A 16158-nucleotide genomic window follows, 5' to 3' on the forward strand; every position below is an offset into this window, starting at 1 on the left:
TCAGGAAGTGTGCTGTTAGCATTCTAGATGAAGTTAGATTTTCTGGGACAGCTCTGGTCTGTAAGAGTGAGAAAAGTGCTTCTAAACTCATTGTGGTGAATCGTTAGGACACTCAAACGCAAACTCCTTCTGTTTTTCATCTTTTTTAAGACGGGAAAAATCAGGAACAGAAACTGAACTCTGTGAAGTTGGCCCCTCATCAAACACACACTTAAACAAAACTATGTCAGTCGTTTGTGCTGTAAAAAGTTTGGTTTGTGCTGCTTTACTTTTGGAGATATTAACCATTCTGTTATTGGTCAAATTAGGGTCAGCAATCCCCAGGAAGCTTCAAAATGCTCTAAAACAACACAAAATGTCAACCGTTTGTGCTTTCTTTGCGCTGTTTTATGCTTCAAAAAGTTGAGTTTGTGTGATTCTGGTTCTTAAGATATAAACTGTTTTATTTTGGGGTGATGATGTCATCCAGCTCCTCAAAATGTTAAACAGCCTCAAAATTAAGTGTTTGTATTTGTTTGTGCTGTGATAATTTTCATTTCATTTCTAAAATTATTCATTATTTGTCCGATGAGGTTCATTTGGTCTTCCGATAATATATGTTATTAGGTTCTTTTTTCAGACCAAGGGTTTGTTTTCATACCTGACACTTTCGACTGCTCACAACAAGTTAGAGAGAAAGAGAAACAGAACCAGAAAAACAAAAATAAAACGGAAAAAAGAGCACAGGCATTTTACCATACATCAGGGGCAAAAGTGCAGAGAGCAATGAGAAAACACAATATCAACACACCAGTGAAACCGTATAGAAAACTCTGGCAATTACTTGTCCATCCGAAAGATAAAATACAACCGGAGCATAAATATAATGTCATTTACAAAAACATCATTGGGACAGAGGAAAACAAACATCACTGGATTAAAGAGGCAACTGAAATACAGAAACGTGCAAATGGGACGATAAACCAGGACGAGGGGCCTTTTTACTCTCACACACCTGGGATACTGTCCTGAGGAAGTTGGACTGCAGATGGCGCTGTCGTCCTGCCTCCACCGAGAGGACGACAGAGACAAAACCTGTTTAAATCAACTGAACAGATACGTCACAGCAACATCACGTGACCACTCTGAGGAAGACGCTAGTGAGCAGTCCAAACTGTCAGGTATGAAAACAAACCCTTGGTCTGAAAAAAGAACCTAATAACATATTATTCATTTTATGTTTGCCAAAATTATATGTTGTCATTTCCACTCAGCTGATGCCAGCGGCTTTGACAAAACTCCACAAAACTTTTTTTGTTGAGTTTTGTTAAAGCCGCTGCTGTCAATTCAGCGGAAATTATAAGAAGTCATTTCCGCTCAGCTGACGGCATCGGCAAAAATAATAATGAATTATTTTAGAAATGTACTCCCACAAATGAAAACTGTCACGGGACAAAACAGCACAAACAAATACAAACGTTTTGGATAATTTTGAGGAGCTGGATGACGTCATCAGTCCAAAATAAAACTGGTAATATCTTAAGAACCAGAATGACACAAATGAAACTTTAAACAGCACAAAACTACAGAAGCCGAGAGGGATCACAACAAATGCAAATGCCGCAACAAATACAAATGTGACAACACAACAAAAAGCCACAGCAAACCAAAAAAAGCCACAATGGAAATGACCGCGGGACTCTATTTTAATGCAAACGCCGCAACAAATACAAACACCACAACACAAACACAAATGCCACAACACATCAAAAAGCCACAACACATTAAAAAGCCACAACACATCAAAAAGCCACAACAGAAGTGACCACAGGACTCTATTTTCCGACGGACCGATCAAGCGGCAAGTGAAGGAGAAGAACTACAACGTGAAACGAATAATGATAAAACAAAAATAGAGTCCCGCAGCCACTTCCATTGTGGTTTTTTAATGTGTTGTGGTTTTTTAATGTGTTGTGGCTTTTTAATGTGTTGTGGCTTTTTAATGTGTTGTGGCTTTTTGATGTGTTGCGGCATTTGCGTTTGTGTTGTGGTGTTTGTATTTGTTGCGGCGTCTGCAGTAAAATAGAGTTCCGTGGTCATTTCCGTTGTGGCTTTTTTTGGTTTGTTGTGGCTTTTCGTTGTCTTGTCGCATTTGTATTTGTTGCAGCGTTTGCGTTTGTTATGACCCCTCTCGGCTTCCGTACAAAACAGCACAAACGAAGCACAAACGTTTGACTCCATTTTAGGTTTTTAGAGCATTTTGAAGCTTCCTGGGTGAGCTTCCCAATTTGACCTATAAAAGAATCATTAATATCTCCAAAGGGCAAAAGGAGAAAGCCAATTTGTCAACTGGACGAAAGTTTATTTGGTTAAATACGTTTTGCAGCTCATCTAAGCTGTTTCTGCATTTCTGGTCAGACGTTAATTGTCCACAGTGTCCAGCGGCATCTGACCAAAACTGAAGAAGCAGTTTGGATTAGCTGCAAAACGTATTTAACCAAATAAACTTTTGTCCAGTTGGCAAATTGGCTTTCTCCTTTTGCCATGAATTTTACCTGGATGACTGAGGGATTTTACACAAAATATCTCCAAAACTAAAGCAGCACAAACCTAGTTTGATGGACCTAGTTTTGTGTAGGTTTGAGTTTGAAGGGGCCAACATCACATAGATCATGTAGATTCATCTTTTTCCCTTGGACCGTCTGAACTTGTGTTGTATTTTTGGTTCCAGTGTTCTCGGGTGCCCAATCGCCAGAAAGCGTCGGTTGGAGGAAGCCGAAGCTGAACAAGAAACAGAATCCGAACGCCCCGCCTCCAAAAGGAAGTCCCACCCCCTGAAGCTGGCGCTGGACGAAGGCTTTAGCGCAGACAGCGACGGCAGCAGCGAAGCAGAGGGAGAGACGGAGAAAGAGGAGAAAGAGGGGGAGGAGACAGGACAGAGAGAAGAGGAGGAGGACAAAGCAGAGGAGGTAGAGACACAGGAAGTAACAGCAAACGTCACAGAAAATGGACAGACCAATGGAAAAGAGGAAGAGAAACAGGAGGAAGAGGAGCAGAAAGATAAAGGTACGGACATGTTGTAGCTCTACTGTATTTCAGACGACATCACAACATCGTACAGGCCAATGCTGTTCAACACATGTGCACATCCAAGTCATACTGACACTTTACACTCACATCACACTCAAGACAAAACACACAATAGATTTAAACAGCACATTTTCAGGAGTTTGTGGTCAGTGTGAGCGTTCATGGTTCTGTTTAGGAGTTTGAGTTTCAACAAAAAAATGAGACTCACTGAAAACCTGTTGGCTAATGCTAATGCTAGCTACATGTGCTTGTGATGTTATTTGAGAGAGACTTGTTTAAAAACACAAATCAGATCACATGTTGTAGTTCCAACTAAATCAGTTCTTTAAATGTTAACATAATGTTAAATAAAACTCAGATTAAAGTCTTAGTTGAGATTGAAGACGTTGCACTTTGTGTGTGTTTTAGTTTCTTGTGGATATGTGGGTTTGTTTCATGACAGAGAAATGAACCAATCATTCTACACGTGAGGTTTGTGTGAGACTAGAACCAGTGACCTTCTGGTTACAAGGCGAGCATAAATATGGCTCTTTGTTCAAAATAATTATTCAAACAAAAATGCATTGCTACGGAAACGAGTCGTGGTTGGAATTTGAACCTTGGGGACTTCATTCAGAAATTCTAAGTTTTTAAATTTTTACTCAGAAAAACAAAGACCAAAAATGTCCAATTATTCAAGAAATGACCTGTCTAAGGTTATCTATTCACAACCTAACAAATGTCACAATGTGACTCATACGACCTTTGATAAAACAAATAATAAAATCCTTTATTGACACAAATGAAACTGTATCTTGTTTTTATCTGTGCAGAAAAAATAACCATCTTTAATCAAAAAATTATGAAGAAATAAAAATGAACAATCACAGTTTTCAATATTTTTTAAACAATTCTTTGAGTTTTAAGGCGCTCAACCCAATAACATATTTTTCATTTCTGTTTAAAGCCTCAAGAGTCCTCACAATCAAACCAAAAGAGATATTTGTACTTTCTCTTTCCTCACATTTTATAATCAGAGAGTGTGATTTGTTCATTTGGTTCAGTGTTATGTTCGTTTACATGAGGCTCAGGTGACGTCATGACAATGACTCTTAGTGACTGTAACGAGAATTACAGTTAAAATGACTCACCACTCTGACTCACATCACCTCAACCATCAATGTATTCATTTATTTATTATAGAAGACATTTTCTGCTTTTTCAAGTATTAGTAGTACTATTATTAGGATTAGTATTAGTACTCAAATATACAGACATATAGCTCAGGACTTTGGACTTGATTGATAATAAGCTGTAATATTGATCTAAAAAGGCTTAATAATCAGAGATGGGTAGAAATTGTACTCAAGTACAAGTAACATTCATCAAAATATTATTACTCAAGTTCTTTAAAACGTTACTCAAATAAATCTAAGTGAGTACCATCCAGCGCTGGAACACTGTTATAGCCAGGTGAAAAGTTTAAAAAATGAATCTTGTCAAAATGAATCAGAAGTATTAAGTTTGGCTTTTTTCATCTCATCAAAAACCTGGCTGATGCTCTGGAAAGTGGACTTGACAGAGTCTCTCCTCTTTGATCTATTTGACAGAGGAGAGCGTGACGATGGAGTGTGAGCCTGCCGCAGCGCCCCCTGCCGTCCCCTCAGAGGAACAGTGTCCTCACGCCGGAGAGGAAGTGGCCGACTCTCTGCTCCACCTGGCACAAGAGTCAAAACACGGCCCCAGCGACGCACCTGCACCGGGGGCCGTCTTAGAACCAGAAACCATGGAGACGGAGGAGGAAGAGGAGGAGGAGGAGGTCCCAGCAGCAGCAGAAGAAGAGGAGGAGGAGGAGAAAGAAGAGGAAAAAGAAGAGGAGAAAGATGAGGAAGAGAGAGAGGAGGAGCCAACAGAGCAGAGCCTTCAGAACGAGGAGGTAAGAAAATGAAAAATAGGTTTTAATATCATTCACGCACAAACATCACATTAAAGCTCTTTTATTGCACAAAATGGATTTTTCCTCCTCAAAAACAGACCCCGAGTTGTGTTTCGTTTCATCCACACATGTTTGAGTAACACTTTATTATTACCTGTCATCTTAGGTCCCAGAGCCCGCAGAGATGGAGAGAGAGCAGCCTTCTCCAGCAGTGATGGAGGGAGCGGAGGAAGAGGAGGAGAAAGAGGGTGAAGAGAGAGAGGAAGAGGAAAAGGAGAAGGAAGAGAACCACATTTTGCCTGATGTGCCCAGTGCCGTCCCAACTATCACCAGCACCGCAGCGGCTTTAGCTCAGGGATCCCACAACGCCACCCAAAAGGACTACATCTCCCATACACCCGCACCACAGGAGTACAACTCCCACACACCCGCAGCACAGGACTACAGCTCCCACACACCCGCAGCACAGGACTACAACTCCAGCGCGTCAGAGAACTACACCTCCCAGAGCCCGCAGTGTCAGGGCTACGATAAGGCGAGCCCCGCGCCAAGCTACGGCTCACAGCACGCTAGCTCCCCCCTGGATGAGTACTACAGCGGCAAAGTGCACAAGAGCTCGTCCAGCACGTCGCTGGACATCATCGAGGTAAAGAATCAAACTACCAACACTACACTGTCAAAAGAGTCAAACTACCAACTCTACACTGTCAAAAGAATCAAACTACCAACTGTACACTGTCAAAAGAGTCAAACTACCAACTCTACACTGTCAAAAGAATCAAACTACCAACTCTACACTGTCAAAAGAATCAAACTACCAACTCTACACTGTCAAAAGAGTCAAACTACCAACTCTACACTGTCAAAAGAGTCAAACTACCAACTCTACACTGTCAAAAGAATCAAACTACCAACTCTACACTGTCAAAAGAATCAAACTACCAACTCTACACTGTCAAAAGAGTCAACCTACCAACTCTACACTGTCAAAAGAATCAAACTACCAACTGTACACTGTCAAAAGAGTCAAACTACCAACTCTACACTGTCAAAAGAGTCAAACTACCAACTCTACACTGTCAAAAGAATCAAACTACCAACTCTACACTGTCAAAAGAATCAAACTACCAACTCTACACTGTCAAAAGAATCAAACTACCAACTGTACACTGTCAAAAGAATCAAACTACCAACTCTACACTGTCAAAAGAATCAAACTACCAACTCTACACTGTAAAAATTATCAAATTACCAACTCTACACTGTCAAAACAATCAAATTACTAACTCTACACTGTAAAAAAAGAATTAAACTACCAACTGTACACTGTCAAAAGAATCAAACTACCAACTCTACACTGTAAACATTATCAAACTACCAACTCTACACTGTCAAAAGAATCAAACTACCAACTGTACACTGTCAAAAGAATCAAACTACCAACTGTACACTGTCAAAAGAATCAAACTACCAACTCTACACTGTCAAAAGAATCAAACTACCAACTCTACACTCTAAAAATTATCAAACTACCAACTGTACACTGTCAAAAGAATCAAACTACCAACTCTACACTGTAAAAATTATCAAATTACCAACTCTACCCTGTCAAAACAATCAAATTACTAACTCTACACTGTAAAAAAACAATTAAACTACCAACTGTACACTGTCAAAAGAATCAAACTACCAACTCTACATTGTAAACATTATCAAACTACCAACTGTACACTGTCAAAAGAATCAAACTACCAACTCTACACTGTAAACATTATCAAACTACCAACTGTACACTGTCAAAAGAATCAAACTACCAACTTTACACTGAAAATGATCAAATTACCAACTCAACACTGTCAAAAGAATCAAACTACCAACTCAACACTGTAAAAAGAGCCTAACTATGAACTCTATGGTGTAAAAAGAATCAAACTACCAATGCTGCACTGTACGAAGAATCAAACTACCAACTCTAGACTGAAAAATAATCAAACTACCAAGTCTACATTGTAAAAAGAGAGAGAACCCTAGCTAAGAGAAGAAAACACTTTTTTCCACCTTGTGATGTCATTAAGAGGTAATACAGGAGGTGCTCCAATGTGTTTTTAGACTCCATACATCTTAATTACATTTGTATCATTTCAGCCATGGGAATGTCAATCACTACTGAACCAAAGGTAAAAACAACTGTTAAAACAATGAAAAAACTACCACTTCATGACATCACAAGGTGGAACAGAGCATTTTGAGCTTTGGAGACAGACTACTTATAAAGGATTACTCAAACATGTGTAAATAAAATTTTGTGTGATGTAGGACCTTTAACTGCGTTTACTTTTTGCATAATTTTAAGTCCTCAGGTTTTGTGCTACCAGGTCAGACTGAAAGTGTGTGTTGTATCTCTGCTGTTAGGTTGGCTCTGATAAGTCTGAGAATGAGGACGGTGACGATGAGGACAGCCTGTCTCAGAGGTCCACTCTGACGGAGGACGAAGAGGAGGAGACATTTGACATGACCAGGGGGAATCTGGGTCTCCTGGAGCAGGCCATCGCTCTGAAGGCCGAGCAGGTCAAACCTCTGCTCCGAGCTCCAGAGATCCTCCACCCACACAGACCCTACTTCACCCTGGAGGACAGACCCAAACACCTGGAGGCCCTGAGGAAGAGCTACTTCAGTAAAGGTGAGGAGGGAGGGGGGCCTGGTCTAAAGCAAATCTAAACTAGCAATAAACAAGGACTAAACCAGAACTAAACCAGGACTAAACCAGGTCCATACTAGGTCTAAAGCAGGACTAAACTATTTCTAAACCAAGTCTAAAACATTGCTTAAACCAGACCTAAACCAGAACGAAGCTCGACTATGCGCGGACTATACCAGGACTCAACCTTGAGAAGATCAGGTCTAATCTTGGTCTAAACCAAGACTGAACTAGGACTAAACCAGATCTAAACAGGACTAAACTTTGACAATATCAGGTCTAAACCAGGTCTAAACAATTTCTAAACCAAATCTAAAACATTGCTTAAACCAGACCTGAACCAGAACTAAGCCTAGACTATACCAGGACTATACCAGGACTGTGCCAGGACTAAACCTTGACAATGTCAGATCTAAACAAGGTCTAAACCAAGACTAAACTACACCTAAACCAGGGTTAAACAAGTATTAAACTTTTGCTGAACCAGGTTTGACAAACCAAAACTAAACTAGGTCTAAACCAGGTCTACACCAGGTCTACACCAGGTCTGAACCAGGTCTGAACCAGGTCTGAACCAGGTCTAACCCAGGTCTACACCAGGTCTACATCAGGTCTACATCAGGTCTACACCAGGTCTAAACCCAGTCTAAACCAGATCTAAACTAGGAATCAACAATCAAATCCAGGAAGAACTAAAAAGATTTAAACCAGGTCTAAACCAGTTCTAGGTCAGAATCAGGAGTAAGGAGGTCGAAATCAGGTTCAAATGGACTTAGTCACGACCAAATCAGGGATCTCACACTTTCTTCTTTACGTAAACTCTCTCTGGGCAAAACTCATCAGCACAAACTTTCACGTAACCAGGGCTGTTTAAACTCTTCTGTTTGTCCAATGAGATCAGACTCTAACCGCTCCGAGACCAAAACAAAAACACTGAATCCTGAGTTTGAATTAGGATTTGAAATGAGTCTTTTGTCCCTTTGTCTCGCTGCTTTGTCGTCTCAAACAGAAACACAAACGCTGTGCAGTTGTGCTGTTGTGCTGTTGTGTTGTTGTGTTGTTGTGCTGTTGTGTCGTTGTGTTGTTGTGCTTTTGAGCGATGACCTTTGTGAGAATAAAAGGTACATTTGTCCTGATCCGAGTGTTTGGAGCGCAGTGAACACAGACAGTTCTCCGTCGCTTTTGTGAAGAGGAGGAAGAGGAGGAAGAGGAAACTCAATAGGTTTTGTTCAAGAGCAACAAAAAGAACGCCACAAAAACAATAACTACAAATACAGTGGTTCAGAAATCTGTATTATTTTGTACAAGCTTTATTTATTAAACCAAGATTATTTGACTTGTTTAAAGAGGAGATATTCGGGCAAAGTCCACATTTTGGAGCTTTCTACCACGTTTTAGATGTCATCTATGCATGTTTGAGTAATTTAGCAATCTCTCCTGAGCCCTATTTGAACACTCCTTATGGTTAGCAGTACAAGCTTGTACAAAGCTCCACCCACAGGCCTACGTCAGAGTTAAAAATCTGGGGGCCCTAGGTGAACTTGAGTTTGGGGCCATCACTATAATGCACTTTTTTTTTAATATATATATTTATTGTCTGTTTTTCCCCATTGTTCTTGAGGCACACACATCTCTATTTATTTGAATTATGGTGGATTGGAAACTTGTCTTATTAGTTTGGTCGCCTACTAGATAACAAGAGCTGAAAGTTTTTTTTTTTTGTTTTTTTTTTATAGTGCAATTACATTTTTTGTTTACATATGATTTTTTTTTTATTATTATTATTATTGTTTAAAAGTAAACTACTCTTATTTGATGTTATATTGAGAGAAAATCTAATTTCTCTGAGATCTTGGCCATTAGTGACACTGAGGTCAATTGGTTGGGGGCCCCTCCGGGTTTGGGGGCCCAAGGCAGCTACCTACATTTGCCTAATGGTAGTGCCGCCTCTGCCCACAAGACAATTCTTAATAAATAAACAAAAACATGATACAAAACTGTACACAGCAGCTTGACGTGTAGTAGTTTCATTAGCGCGCACTGATTGCGTTGAGATAGCGCTCTGAAGGGGGAGTGACTTAGCGTGGAGAGCAAACGGAAGGGAGACTCTGAACTAGGGATGGGCAAGATTAGTCGATTAATCGATAAGAGATCATTAAGAATTTCATCGATTACGTTCATTTTTAATCGACAAACCGAATGTAGGTTGCTGTGCGTAGTGTAGCGTGACCAAATGTCCGTGCCCGGGAACAAACAGGGGTCTGTACATGAAGCTCTCTGCACTCAGAAGGAGCGAGACACAAACAGTCGGTCTGTCTGCAATATACCGAAGCACAAATGCGTATTTAACGATGACTTGTACAAAAAATTCCACGCTTTACGTTCTGGTCGGGACAAGTGTGAGTCCATGTGCACAGTGTGTAAAGCAGCACATATGTTTCAGTGTCCAGTGTTCACCAGTTCACCAGGACACATAAAACATGAAAAAGTTTTGCCAGGTGAGAGTCGCTCAATGTCGATGACGAGGCCCCAACTCCCACCCCCCGTATGGTGTCCTGGTTTTGACAAACACAAATATGGTCACACTAACCTTTATCAGCGCACAAGAGCTGTTTTATTTTTCTTTGCTGAGTTTATGCAAATGAGCCATGCGTTTTTAAGTTTCGTTTCTGTGAGAGTTGTGCAAAGCTGCACATTCTAATGTCAAACGGGCTGATGTGGCTCTAGAGTGGTGATGGTTTATATGTCGTAAAGTTAAATTTATTTATGCAGATTAGTAGTGCATTAGTAGTGCATTCTCCCGACGATCGATTAAGAAAATGTATTCGAATGCCCATCCCTACTCTGAACATCCAAAAAGAACGTAAACTCCATGAGGGAAGTGACTGTATCGGAGTACATTTTGCTCCTAATGTCACTTCTCACATGGTTTAGAAATGTATGCGTGTGTTTGTGTGTGTGTGTGTGTGTGCGTGCACGTTCAGATCGCACCCTCCTCCTCTTCTCTCTCTTCCTCCATCCCTCCCTCCCTCTCTGTTACTCTCTCGTTCTGCTTAGCACTAATTATCAGATGTGTGTCTTGTTAACATTCAATTTGAGGGTCAGTGGAGCATTGCGGTACACTCTTTCTCCCACCTCCTCTTTCTCTGCTCTCTCTCTCTCTTCTCCTCTGTCACTGTGCAGTCTATCCTCTACACCTCCTCCTCCCCCTCTCCTCCCTCTCTCCCTCCTCAGATCGTTCTTGTCTTTAATGAACTCACACGCGGCTCAGTCTGACCCCGCTCTGCTCTGGCTCGGGTCCAAACACAGAAGTGGGTCAGCTCCGCTCAGGTTAAAGGAGGGACACTGTGTGCGTTTTATTTCACATGTTCATCCAAAACATACACATCAGAAGTTACACTGTCAAATCCTCTGTCCTCTGCATTTGACCCGTCCTTCAATGGCTCTGGGTTAAACCTGTCAGGAGCAGTGGGACCCATCTCCAGATCTTGAGCTAGTCTTGGTCAGGATGATCTTAGCTGGAGGATTTCACCTATGGGTTGATGGTGGAAACAGAACAAGAAGAACATTCAAACTCCACACAGAAAGGCCCAGCAGTCAAACCAAGAACCTTCTTGGTGTGAGGTGTCACCCAAAAACCTTTTTAGACTGGTTTAGTCCTGGTTAAGTCCTGGTTTAGTCCCAGTTTAGTCTTGGTTCAGTCTTGGTTTAGTCCTGGTTTAGTCCTGGTTTAGTCCTGGTCTAGTCCTGGTTTAGTCCTGGTCTAGTCCTGATCTAGTCCTGGTTTAGTCCTGGTTCAGTCTCTGTACATTTGTCTGAAATATGTCTAGATTTTCTGCTCGGTCAAGCACACCATCTGATGGAGGATGATAGCACTAACTCTTGTCTACTTTCTCTCCTTCCCCTCTTAACCCCTCCTTTCACTTCCTCTTTCTTATCTCCCCTCCCTCTCTCCTTTAATCCTCTGTCCCTCCCTTCTCCTACCTCTGCACTTTTCCGCTTTCCCTCTTCTCTTCTCCCTGCATGTTTCTCTCTCCTCCCTCCTCTTCTCCTCCCTCTCTCGCTCCCTCCTTCCCCTCCTCCAGAGAGCGGTTCACGCCCAGAGAAGAAAGAGGTGAAATGCCCGACCCCCGGGTGTGATGGCACGGGTCATGTGACCGGTCTGTACCCACATCACCGCAGTTTGTCAGGATGCCCGCACAAAGACCGCATTCCTCCTGAGAGTGAGTTGAACATTTTACAGCACTTTAAAACACTTTAAACACTTTCAATATTTTACAACACTTTAAACACTTCACAACACTTAACAACACTTTAAACACTTTTAAAACACTTTAAATAGTTTACAACACTTAACAATACTTTAAACACTTTTATAACACTTCAAATACTTAACAACACTTTACAACACTTTACAGCACTTAACAACACTTGAAATACTTTACAACACTTTACAACATTTAACAACACTTTAAACATTTTTACAACACCTTAAATACTTTACAACACTTACCAACACTTTTAAAACACGTTAAATACTTTACAACACTTATTTATTTATGCATTTATTTTGGGCAAGTAAAGATTTACATTTATATACAATGGAACATATGACATAAGTGAAATCATAATAGAAATGAAAATAACAACAACTACTAATAACTATTATTATTGCTATTTTGCCCAAAAAGGAGTGGGAAGAAGAAAACTTATTTAATCCCACCCCTACTCTTCATAATCTAACACAATGGTCTTATTTTGCAATACAATACTTTAAACACTTTTACAACACTTTAAATAGTTTACAACACTTAACAATACTTTAAACACTTTTATAACACTTCAAATACTTAACAACACTTTACAACACTTTACAGCACTTAACAACACTTGAAATACTTTACAACATTTAACAACACTTTAAACATTTTTACAACACATTAAACACTTTACAACACTTTAAACACTTAACAACACTATAGAACACTTTACACCTTTACAACACTTTAAATGCTTTGCAACACTATGCAACACTTTACAACACTTTACAACACATCACAACCACAATAATATCAACAGATCCTGGTTTGAGTCACATTATAAGAGTCACATTTAAACCTGTTTGTTGTGTTTTCAGTTTTGGCGATGCATGAGAATGTTCTGAAATGCCCAACACCCGGCTGCACTGGACAGGGCCACGTGAACAGCAACAGAAACACTCACCGCAGGTACACTTCTGATGTTTGCACATCTTCACTGTTTGTTTGATCATGATTTTAGTGAATAATGAGTTTTTTTAATCAGAAATGATCTTCTGTTTTAAATATGACTTTTAACAGGCTGTGTTGTGTGTTCTCTGTTTTCTATGAGCATGCGCAGTTTCACATTTGCAGAAACAGCAAAAGTGTCAGAGCTCATCAGGGCGAGGTCCACAGTCAGCACATGGTTATAACACACTCTGTCTCCTCTGCCCCTCCTTCTCTCCCTCTTCCTCTCTTCTCTCCCTCTCTCCTCTCTCCTCTCTTCTCTGTCTCTCTCTCTCTCTCTCCACAGTCTCTCTGGATGTCCCATCGCAGCCGCAGAGAAACTGTCCAAGTCGCAGGACAAACAGCACCTCCCTCAGGCCGAGCTCAAAGGCTCCAACGACCGAGTCCTCAGGTGGGTCTGGAACCAGACCTGGACCTAGTCTGGAGCCAGGACTAGACGCGGTCTGGAACCAGGACTAAACAAGGACTGAACCAGGACTAGGAACCATTTCCTGTTCTGGTTCAGTTTGGTGCCCTAGGAGAGAGTTACGATGGCGCCCCCTGCCCTGACTTGCAGTAATACATAGGATAATATTGGGTACTTTTGCTTAGACCTTTGTAATCATAAGTCCATTATTTGGGCGCCCTAAATAGAATCCAGAATAGACTTTGTGGCGTTGCACAGGGGCACTCCCCCAGGACATTTGGAACAGGTGTAATTTCCTGTGTTTTTACAATAATACATTTGTGTCATTTAGAGAGGCATTTTACTTCTGTCCAAGATTAAAAACAGGGTCATTATTTAAACGTGGACAGTGGCTCTCACGGCTCGCCCATGTCTGACCATTGAGGGAATGAATAATGCATCACCCAAACTCACAAGCACTACATAAATGAAGCACATTTATAGTTCTGAATTCAAGTGATTTTTAAACATGCTTTAGAGCGACAAGCCGAGCACACGCTCTGTCTTAATATGGTCACGAGGGCTTCATATGTGAACACAGCTGCATGTTTCTATTGATCACAGTGACAGCAGAGCCACACACACAACACAACAGAACAGACGACTGGAGTGAGCACGTTTCACACAGAGACAAAGGCTCATATTAAGTCTGAGTCCTGCACTGTCCTCCTCCTCCTCTCACAATAGCTCTGCACCAGCTTAATTAGCTTATCGCACCGCTATTAATTAAAATACCAACGAGGAAGAGTAGGACTTAGCATAATACACCGTGTTCGTTTACATTCTTGTGTCAGAGAGAGACGCAATGGAGGGATGAGCACAGAGAAAGAGAGAAAGAGAGAGGGGAGCATGGATAAGGGAGTAGAGATTGACACTGAAAATATACTGATATATCTGACAAAAGGTTAAAGAGAGGCTGTTCTACAAAATCCTTTTTTTTTTTTTTACTTTGTACCATGTTATAACATTGTTCCCTCATCAAAAACACGCCTGAAGAGGTTTTAGAGCAGCCCTGGGCATTGTACAGCTCCCGAGCACATACAGCCTTTTGGTATGTGGTATAAAACCGCATCGCTTTTATTTTAGAGCTGTTTTTTATGACATTTTTTGTAAGGCAACCTCACTTTTTCATTGCTTAGTCAGAACATAAACTCTTACCAGCTCGTCAAGACAAACAATGCAGAACTGAGCTGAGCATTTTGGCCCTCCACAATATTTTCTGTTTCTCATGTGGCCCCATGGAAAAAATAACTGCCCACCCCTGTTTGAGAATCATCCATGTATTTTTGAGTAATCTAGCGATCTAGGATCTAAGATTCTGTACAGATTCTGTACAAAAATCACACAAAAATCATTCTGTATAAAAATCATACAAAAAACCATACAGTGTCCCTCGTTTATACAGTGGTTACGTTCTAAAAATAACCCACAACAGGTGAAATCCGCAAAGTAGTCAGCTTTATTTTTTATAATTATTATATCTGTTTTAAGGCTGTAAAACCCCTCAGCACACACTTTATACACTTTTCTTAGACAAAACCGTTCCAACCATTTCGAATCCTTCTTAGAACTTATTGCTGCTGTTGTCCTTTTGTTATGTTCCTCTTTCATTATGTAGCGAACCGAATAATCATTTATTCCATATTGGCGCCTACAGCAGCATAACTTCTCCCTTCCTTCAGCGTGTCCAGAAGTCCAAGTTTTTGTGCGATGGTTACATCTTCCTCTGCCTTTTGGGTGCGACCTCAAGAGACTTTGTCAGTGCAGAAAGTTTCATCGAAATTGTGGATTTTATCGAGGAGAAAACTCACAAACATACAGCACTTCAGAATCACACTGAGACAGATCCAACATTTCCGTAAATTTGGCAAACTGAACACATTCTGTACTGAACAGGTGACACGGCACCGAGGAGATTGATTGACAATGGTCTACACAGTCTCTTAGCCAATCAGGACGCAGGGGGAGGAACACAATGCACGTTCATACACTGTTAAAAAAAAAAAAAAGAAAGAAAGAAAAGCATGGAAAATTGCACACACAAAAAATCTGCGAAACAGCGAGGCCGCAAAAGCTGAACTGCGATATAGGCAACTGTACAACAACTTAAGAAACCTGATGTGATGTGCAGTCGTTTCATTAGTAGGACACACGCTGATTGTGTTGTGAGTGTGCTCTGAAGGGGGAGTGAGAGCAAGTCATTTTAGCTCCTGAAAATGATATTTGTTGGTAGTAGACCTTTTAAAGCTGTTAGTCCTGCTTCAGACCTGGTTTAGTTACAGTGGTCCAGCTCAAGATCATTCTAAAGACATTCAGAAAAGGTTCACTTCTGTCCTGTCAATGGAACTTGTTTAGTATTGATACATGTGAAAAATGACTATCTGTTATTAGTATCAGTTAGAATCTGATTTTCTTTTAACAAGCCTACCCCTTTCTATAAATAAGTGTATTCTAGTCCTTTTAGCTTTTATTTAATTTAATTGTTCTGAGTCATTGTGCGTTATCGGCGGATTAGTGAGCAGGGCTGACAAACGCTGCCTCTTCAGGACGTGAGAGGGATTACGGCTCATACAGCGGAGCTTTCTTTAAATGGTTTGTGTTCTGATAACTGTTTAATCCTCCGCTCTCCTGTTCAGCGCAGCGTCTGACCTCCTGTGACCCCACGCCCGCCGCAAAAATCACACAAACGCTAATTAAAATGATCTGAATTAAGTCGCTTTGATAATACTTGTTTTGTGTGTTTAGGAGGTTTTAAATGATCTCA

The 16158-nt window shown here is 40.8% G+C and overlaps 1 protein-coding gene across 1 annotated transcript in view; it reads left to right on the top strand.

Annotated features, from left to right (window-relative positions):
- The window catches only part of myt1b (myelin transcription factor 1b), a 79469-nt gene that overhangs the window by 34325 nt on the left and 28986 nt on the right, over window positions 1–16158 (top strand). Inside the window, exons 6-12 of the mRNA XM_055159809.1 lie at window positions 2711–3045; window positions 4659–4984; window positions 5340–5630; window positions 7397–7664; window positions 11768–11905; window positions 12820–12910; window positions 13236–13340. Of these exons, the coding sequence (XP_055015784.1) occupies window positions 2711–3045; window positions 4659–4984; window positions 5340–5630; window positions 7397–7664; window positions 11768–11905; window positions 12820–12910; window positions 13236–13340 (1554 nt within the window). The remainder of the gene's footprint in view (window positions 1–2710; window positions 3046–4658; window positions 4985–5339; window positions 5631–7396; window positions 7665–11767; window positions 11906–12819; window positions 12911–13235; window positions 13341–16158) is intronic.

Source organism: Boleophthalmus pectinirostris, unplaced genomic scaffold (assembly GCF_026225935.1).
Source record: "Boleophthalmus pectinirostris isolate CB_2022bp ecotype Guang Dong unplaced genomic scaffold, ASM2622593v1 HiC_scaffold_2823, whole genome shotgun sequence".
In the NCBI taxonomy this organism is placed as follows: domain Eukaryota; kingdom Metazoa; phylum Chordata; class Actinopteri; order Gobiiformes; family Gobiidae; genus Boleophthalmus; species Boleophthalmus pectinirostris.